The sequence below is a fragment of the Prosopis cineraria genome, unplaced genomic scaffold (genome assembly GCF_029017545.1).
Source record: "Prosopis cineraria cultivar Desert tree isolate PC_DT_omini unplaced genomic scaffold, ASM2901754v1 PC4, whole genome shotgun sequence".
NCBI lineage: Eukaryota > Viridiplantae > Streptophyta > Magnoliopsida > Fabales > Fabaceae > Prosopis > Prosopis cineraria.
In genome coordinates, this window is record NW_026555335.1 from 39,628,601 (window position 1) to 39,637,472 (window position 8,872).

Sequence of the window (8,872 nt, forward strand, 5' to 3'; positions counted from 1 at the left end):
TAAATTCAGTCATAAGGTTTGTAACATCCAAATCGTTCTTTTTAATGGTTAAATCATTGATTAATTTCTTGATTAGATAATTATTAACTTCATCATTCATGACAGCTGTCTTCGCATCTTCATAAAGTAATCTCAATAAATTGATGCCTTTGAATTTGTTTACCGTTGGGTTGAGGTTAAATTTAGTCATCAGGTTCGAGAAATCCATTTCATCATTTTCAACAGTTGGACATTGATTAGTTATTTGATTAAAGGGTTATAAATTTTATCATTTGTAATAGCCGTTTTTGCATTATCACAAAGTAGTCTCAATAACTTTTCGTTTGTGTATTTGTTCACCATTGGATCTATATGAAATTTCATCAAAAGGTTCATGACATCCAAATTGATATTTTCAATGGTTGGATCTTTAATTCATTTTCTTATATAAAATTTATTAACTTTTCTTTTATATAAGATTGAACCCGAAATCCTATACCTAATAAAGAATTCTTACAATAAAATAATGGATTATGAAGACCTGAAGTAGGTTTAGTTAGAATTTTAGGGATCTAATGAATTTAATAAAGTTAATGAAAACTCTAAACTAATTAATGGAATGAGTTTAGAGCGTTATGTTAGGTTATGGGTAATGTTGGGTATATATCTATGCTTGGCAATAATAAATTCTATGATGTTAATTGCAGATTAATGTTTTTTGACTGTTGTGCATGAATAGAGATCTTGTAGAAGCGTGTTTTGAGAGCCCTTTTGATCAACTCAAAGGACAAAGGTAATCGAAAACCTAAATTCTCTCATATATTAATTATAGCATTTATTGTATATTTTTTAATAAATGATGCTCTTGGAGAAAAATTGTGTAAACATGAACTATAAATATGTATATACACACACACACACACACACACACATAAGAATGTGCGAAAGATATATGTCAGTATGTGTATGTAATTTATGTATTACAAATTTGAGCAATGAACTAGAGTACTGAATGTGATATATGATGAATTATTATGTACTTATGAATTATTGTGCAATCATGAATTGTTGTGGGATCATCATTAGTTGTTATTGTAAAATTATGAATTACAGAGGAATATGTGATTTGCACATGGTAAAAATGTTAAGAATATGATATTAGCATGATCATAAATGTGATGTATATGTGTGACATAGATGGGGCAAGAGTTCACCCTATGATTTGGGAGAGTATATTTAAGTTCACTTAGCATGGACAATATTTAGGTAGCGCCTAGAGTTGTTTAAACGTGACACTAACTCTAAGATGTGATTTCAGCTTAGCCTATGATACTTACTCTAAGAGTGGGTATGTGTATTGACAATTATATGATCCGATGATACTCATTGAAGTGAGTTTGTGTATTAGCAATTATATGATACCTTGTGGATGGGAGAGTTCATGGTCCACGTTTAGGGAGCGGTAACCTTTGGTTGAGTTATCCCTCAAATATTAGAAAGCTTAGGGTAAGTCAGGATATCTAAATTCATTCTTGTTACTTGGTAGCTCATGGATTTAGATAGAAGTTATAAGGAGGTTATAAGGTGGTGGATGATAACACATGCATATTTATCTGAATATGTGGTATCATATGTAAATTTGTGATATTATATGGAAATAGGTGTCATTATATGTGATTTTGTGGTTTAAGGTGTGTAACTGTTATACTTACACAACTTTAAATGCTATTTGAATATATGTTAGAAGTTAGAAATTTCTATTACTAAAATGTTTATATCACTTCCCATTGCTAATGTGTTTAAAAGTGATGCTTTGTACGTGTAAAGGAAAAAGGAAACCAAAAACACATAATCAATAATTGTTTGTATTGCCTTAATATATATGTGTAGTGATTTTATACAATATATATTTATATATTGCTAGCTAGAACTGTCAATATATATTAATTGTAAGTACGTGTTTTGATGAATTAAATAAGCCAACTTTTTGAGTACAAGCTTATAAGAGCCATGGTTAGTTAATTGAATAAAAGGTGAATTTATAATTATATTTGCTAATGAAAAATATGACAGGATTATACTTAGATGTGAGATAAGTGGTGAGTGTTAATAGGCTAATTATTAAGCAAGAGCTTACAATGACCGCTGAATAAATCTGGTGAAATAAAACCACTGATAAACAGGTGTCATTATTTTTTTTTTTTTTGGGTAATAAACGGGTGTCATTATTAATGGACACATTAAAATCACATGTGCCAAGTGGAAATAGCAATTGGCAAACCTCGCACTTTACAAGTCCATTGGGCATTAATATGATCAGTTCAGCGACAGAATAACAGAGTTCAGTCTGCGGTAAGATACATTCCGATGCTAGTAATATCAACAGAGTGATTGACCACAAAAATATATATGGTCAAAGCTAAAAACTTGATGTTCCAAACGTCAAAACCAGGAAATAACTCGGTTATTATCGTGTTTTTATACGCTTGTTTTTTGACGATAAAAAAATTCATATACTACCTGCTTAAAACTTTCCATACAGACATAAATGATATAGAATTTTTTTTAACGTTGTCTTCTGAACAACCGGGGTTAAAAAATTGCAACAGAATCTAAAATCATCAGCATCTGCACCATGTCATATTGACTTGAACAAAGTTCCATAAAAATCATGTCATCTGGGCTTCTCGTAAAATACATGCACTTGAAAAATTGTGCCAAAAGTATTAAATATTCACCACTGAACACCTGCCACTGAGGCCACCATTAAGTCTTGCAGTGGCTATTTAGCAGCGGCACAGGAAACAAACCTCCCAGCCGGATGGGCCTTATGTTGCTGGAGCCCCACATGCCATGACTGCAAGGCCAAATCACTTGTGGTCAGAGAAAATGGTTTGGATGACAGTGTTGCACGTATGGTGCGTTAAGGAGGCCATTATAGTTCTCAGCCCAGAGCAAGTTCCTTTAGTTCACTAATCATAACCAAGATTATATCAAAAGTTTACCGCAAATCCCGCAACGTAATCCTTATTCTATTGGAATAATTTCATAGAGTAATTGATCTGTGAATTGCATTAAGTAATTATTTAGTAAATCATGTAATTAAGCGCGAATTGGTTTAGTGAATTTAAAATTAAGCCTGAACAGATTGACCTTACTTGTGGCAAATCACATACATTGGTTTATTGGATAGAAGCTCAACCTACATCACTTTAAAAGAAGTGTTTTGCCAATACAGACAAAGTAGACTGGGTTTCACAGAAGATGAAACTTCAAAGCTTAAAATCTGATTTGGGGTAAGTGTTCTGCTAATATTAGATAGTTTCTTTATCTCCTACATCTAATTATACTAGAGTCACTCTCACGGAGCTGTGTAACGTTGGAGCAGGCCTACCTTCCTCAAGGGAGATTTTGGGGTTCTCCAACAAAGCAAATCCGAGTCCAACTTCGGGCTGCAACAAGGACTATAGACGTTCAGTTTACAATTAAGAAAAGCTAGCCGGAAGAAACAAAGCAATAGATTCATTTCAACTGTATTAAATTTAACGGCATCAAAATTGAACCATCAGTAACATGTTGAAGTTTGCAGTTTCTTGACATGGCAACAACACCCCACTTCGTCTATGCATATATTTTTTAAAAACTCTTAAGGCTAGGAACTTTGTTAAAGTTAGGTTTATTAGTAAAGTATTTAGAAAAGAATGATTGTTTAAAAATGGATTTAACAGACGAAATTTAACATCTCAATGGCCTAAGACATAACGTTGCTATCAAAACATTCATTTCGTGGATGATTGAGTCAATTTATGTTCCATCGTCACCACACCCTCAGTAGTTAAGAAAGAAAAAAGAAAAGAAAAATCTTCCTCCATTTATTTACATCAGATAGGAAGCTACGATTGAGCTTGGCAGCAGATCTTTCCAGCCATGGATTCAAGGATATTCATTTTCAGAAGATCGCTATAAGCAAGAACTTGATGGGATGCATTGGAATAAAATATCCAACTCAAGTATAACGTCTATAAGTTGAGGTTTCTGACCTACAATACATGGTTATATCTTCATATTAAGAAGCAAAGTAGATAATAATGAATCAATGACCAAAAAAGCAAAGATAATGATAAGAGGCAAAAGTAGGCTACCTCTTCTGACTTTGGGCATGTTTGGTACAGTTGTTAGGGCTAGCGGAGAAAACACAGGGTTCACTAGCGTAGCTATATGTCTCGGAACAGGTGTAATTTGGGATAGATAGAACAAATTCTTTCTCTTGTTGAGTGCCCTGGAAAACAACCGGAGATAGATCCGGAGAAGGTGACTTCTTCTTATGAATCCAGAAAGTTCGAGGGAAACATTTTGATTGATAGTCTGAATCTGGGTTTGATGAAACTAGGTGTGCATAATCAAATCCCTCTTCCTTAGAGGAATCAACCCCAGAACTCGAGGTCCTTGAAGTCTCTTGACATGAACTATTCAACAAACTCTTCCTTGAGCTCAGCAAATTTCCTTCACCATCTCTCAATGCTGTTACAACCTCCATTCCATGATAAGTCTCAGGTTGCTGCATCTGAGATCCACAATCAGATGTACAAGTCAAAGTTCTATCCTTCATCATGGCTTTCTGTGAGGTGTGATCAGTATGGCCTGGTTCACTTCCTTGTTCATTATCTGAAAGTGCTTTACGATGGATTCTACGGGAACAACTGAAAAAACTGAAAGATGACCTCTTCAATTTGGCATATTTAGAATGAGAAGTACAAGGGACATGATTGATCCTGAGCTCTATGTTACAACCCAATATGAGCTGCAGGGAACTGGCTATCAATTTCCATGCCTTCTCAGCCCTACATACGTAGTTGCGATGCTGGAAATCCAACTCAGCTATTGCTAGACCTAGAAATTGAGTAATTTTCATTCATTAGAACAGAGGAATAGATTATACTATTACTATGATATGGTAAATTTTGAGGACGAATCAAAAATGATAAACGAGATGTGATAAAGAGACTGTAAGACATACCGTGATTAACACAGAGTGAAGACAACTTCCCCTGTTTCCTAAGAAAAGTCTTGAGTCTGTTAGATTGACATGACTCCGTCGCTTTATGCCATATGGAACTCAATGTGTGATCTTGTTGTCCTAATCTAAACAATTTGTTATCATACAAAGGAGAGGCTAGATGCTTCCTGCTTTCGCCTGTAGATGATGTACTGCAGAAATCACCAGCTGCGACCATTTGAAGGCAAGGTCAGAAGAGAAATTTTGCACCTTGTAAAACTATTTTAACTATACAACTCATCCGCCTCACACTCGATAAGGAGAAAGAAAATAAAAACGCAACCAGCCATCAAAACAAATCAAGCCCACAACACACCTCCGTTGCAAGCATCTCTCAATTTAGCATTTGCTTCGACAGAAGAATGTTCTACAGAGCTTAACTGTAGAAGAGCTACCGTGAACCATGTTGTTTGATTCTTGGAAATTCGTAATTGCTTCTCCGTTTCAGAAAGTATTCTCAATGCATGATTTAGTTTTTGAAGTTCCAGTTCAGCTATGATGGCAAAAATGTAAAGTCAGACAACTAGGCAAGCGTAGTCTGCAATAAACATCAAACAGCCAACTTAAACTGATAAAAACTTAATTGGATACTAATGTAAGAGGCACTTACATTTATGTCTAATTGAAAACTTCATTCGGACTTCAGAACCACCATCATTACATTTCCCTGCAAGAATGTCCATAATGAGATTTGCCAGATGTGATGTAAGTTGCAGAGGATCCACCCTTGATCTCATTAGCTCTCGCGCTCTTTTAACTGTATTTGAAGTGTCAGAAGACAAAGCTAGATCCAGTAATTCAAGCAAGTCATCATCAGAAATGATCCCAGTCTGCCAAACAACAAAGAACAAGCCTGAATACCAGGGAATATATATATATATATATATATATATTTTTGGGTGGTTTGTGTCAGAATAATAGCAGAATACTTACAAGCTCATAGGCTAAGGAAATTGTGATTTTTTTACCAAGCAAGCTCAGCTGATCAAGCATGATTTCTGCATCCCTAAGTGAACCACAGGATTTTGCAGCGATGAAGTCCAAAGCGTCCTGTTCAAAATCAAGACCTTCTTCCATGCAAATTTTTTCCAATCTGCATGCAATGTCAGCATCTTTTATCTTAGGGAAGTGATACTTCTGGGCCCTGGAAACTGCACTTCGGGGAAGTTTGTCTAAGTCTGGAGTGATCATAATAAAAACAACATATTGAGAAAAACTCTCTAGGCTATTCAAAAGACTTGCCCATGTCTCCCCGAGGATCAACTGGCACTCATCAACTATAAATATCTTAAAACGTGAAGAAACTGGACGGATACTCGCATTCTTAACAAGGGATTTTACTTTGTCAATGCGATTGATTCTTGCAGAATCAACTTCTTTAACATCTTTACTTCTACCAGAAAAGAACAAAACACACTCTCTGCACAGACCACATGGCCTTTCCTCCTCAAAGGAGAGACAATTCAGTGCAGCAGCAAAAATCCTAGATGCAGATGTCTTGCCAGTACCACGAGGACCATGAAAGAGATAGAATGAGGTTACCCTTCCCTTAGAGATGGCACCCAAAAGAGACCTCGCTACCACATTTTGTCCAACCAAATCATTAAAAGATTTAGGCCTGAATTTCATACATAAACTTCTAGGAGTTCCAAAATTTGGACTAATTTCACCACCAATGTGTCTCAAGTTTTTATTTCCATAAAGAGCTGTCTCATCCGTGTGCCAGGATATCAGGGGACGGTCTTCTATATCAGAATATATATTTGCTTCTCTAAGCCTTGGTGATTTCGACCAACAGCAGCTTATTCCACATCCATGGTGATCATTATCTACAACATCAACATCTTGATTCATATTCGCCGATGAACTATAAGCTGAGAGAGCTTCACCGACTGAAAGGCATGGACTACTAAGACCACCAATATCGCCCAGAACTTCAGATGATTTCACTTGGCTCTTGCATAGAGTTTTTTTAGTCAACTTAGAATGATCAACTATCCCTAACTTTGATGATCCAGAAGTTGCCTCGTTACTAGGAGGCATAATAGATTCTACATCTAATTCCTTGCGTCTATGGTTGCTATGGCAGCAATCACTTGTTGACTTGACACCAGAATTGCCTTCGTGATTCAAATTAGAGTAAGCTAGTACTTCATCCTGCTGCCCTTCAGGACAAGACTTCAGTTTAGAGTTGAAATGAGCACAGTTCAATTCAAAATCAGTAGCATCGTGCTCTCTGCGAATGCTGCAACTTAAATTCTTTGACCTTGATGTACCATTATCATCAGAATCACAAGCCCGAGGAGCGTCCACGAACTGCAGAGAAATCCCATGGCCCGAATTGTTCTCCCAGTGCAGATTATCAATCGAAGAACAGAGTTTGCTCATAGAATTTGTAGATGGATCTCTCAATGACCTGACCCTCCTCAACGCTATAAGAGTTTTCGAAATAGGAATATCAACCGAATGCCGCCTTCCATCCATTATCGTCTCGAATATGTATATACTATATAATCAACGCCTGCTTTAAACAACGCAATCCAAACCTAAAAGAAAAGAGCGTGGTCAAAAACATCGAAAGCGAAAAACCATCAAATGAAACACGGAATCAAACAATCATATTCCAGATAAGCTTAAAATCGCGAAGAGGAATTTCATTCAAAATTGCATTGTAGCTCAGAATATCGGGAATGAAAAGACGTTTCCTTTTCTCACTCTTTCTTACAGCCATTTAGTTCCATTTCTCACTGCGAGCTTCAAATACCATTCAAGGGAGACATGGACATCGGATACTGACTAAAGAAGGAAGCATAAGAAAATGCAGTATACCTTTGATCAGAGCAAAGCGCAGTACAAAGCCAATAATATATTTTCTGACCTCCAGAGCAATCTATACTGTTCCCATTGCACCCCAGCATAGAGCGAAAAACAAGAGAGACAACCGGCGGGGGGGGGGAGAGAAGGAGAGAATCTGCGGTTCAAATTTTAATGATATTAAATACGGGAGATGAGAACAAACAATGCGAAACGACAAAAATTGAAAAAACCCACACCTGCAAAATAGAAAAAATATCAAAACAACTATATTCTTCGAAACTGGCGAAGAAAACAATGGAAGTGAGGTAGCGTAGAAAGCGGGACAATGCTTGAGAAATCCTTAGTCGGAAATAGAGATCTTGGTGGTGTAGCCTGTTTGGCATTGGACAGTAGGAGCTTAGAGAATGAAATGCAGGAATAGATAGACATAGAGATGAAGAGAAGGGACGAGTGGCAAAGCAGTAAATTTGAGAAACAAAAATGGGTATTTAGGGAATGCATTGTTTGGGGGACGTGTCCAGAATTTAAGAGAGGGGAAGACTGAAGAGTTTGTTTGTTCCTTTGTTGCAGAAGGGAGGCAGAAGGGGGGTCTTGGCCAGCGAGCCTCTCAGAGAAAGGAGGGAGGGAGAGGCATTTCGGTAATTTGGGTGAAAGCGTTTCAGTTAGTTTAGTTTGAAGCGTTTGTAGGAAGTGGAAAAGGTGTGAGTGTGTGAGTATGGGTCCATCGGTTTCAACAGAGTCTATGGGTCTACCTCTCTATGCATCTTGCGGTTTTCGAGGGACAGTTGGAGGCTCGTGAAAAGCTGGTTTTGTTGTTTATTTAAATTTTAATTAAAGGATTAAAAATTGATTTAATTTGTATTTTTCTTAAAAAATAGATATGAACTCGTGGGTCAGAAAATATATTTTTTAAACTCAACTTCAATCGAAGGGATAAATTAATCTCCCACACTATGATAAATTAATATTTAATTTTTTTAAAAAAATATTCACATTTAATATTTAATTATATTTTAAATT

The 8,872-nt window shown here is 36.2% G+C and overlaps 1 protein-coding gene across 3 annotated transcripts; it reads right to left on the minus strand.

Moving 5' to 3' along the window:
• Positions 1-2,622: 2,622 nt before the first annotated feature.
• LOC129308301 (protein STICHEL-like 2) lies at positions 2,623-8,483 on the minus strand. Of its 3 annotated transcripts, none has more exons than XM_054949378.1 (9): positions 8,089-8,483; positions 7,865-8,006; positions 5,969-7,581; positions 5,646-5,865; positions 5,352-5,528; positions 4,997-5,203; positions 4,122-4,869; positions 3,374-3,431; positions 2,623-2,836 (listed from the first exon to the last, which is right to left on the minus strand). In XM_054949378.1, exons 3-9 carry the CDS (start codon positions 7,517-7,519, stop codon positions 2,762-2,764), a joined length of 3,036 nt encoding a protein of 1,011 aa, XP_054805353.1. In that variant the 5' UTR covers positions 7,520-7,581; positions 7,865-8,006; positions 8,089-8,483; the 3' UTR covers positions 2,623-2,761. The 3 variants fall into 3 exon arrangements, 2 of the variants coding, with proteins under 2 accessions (XP_054805353.1, XP_054805354.1); XR_008592581.1 differs by lacking the exon at positions 2,623-2,836 and adding an exon at positions 3,860-4,019 and having other exon boundaries at positions 3,310-3,431; XM_054949379.1 differs by lacking the exons at positions 2,623-2,836; positions 3,374-3,431 and adding an exon at positions 3,438-4,019.
• Between the last annotated feature and the right edge of the window lie 389 nt (positions 8,484-8,872).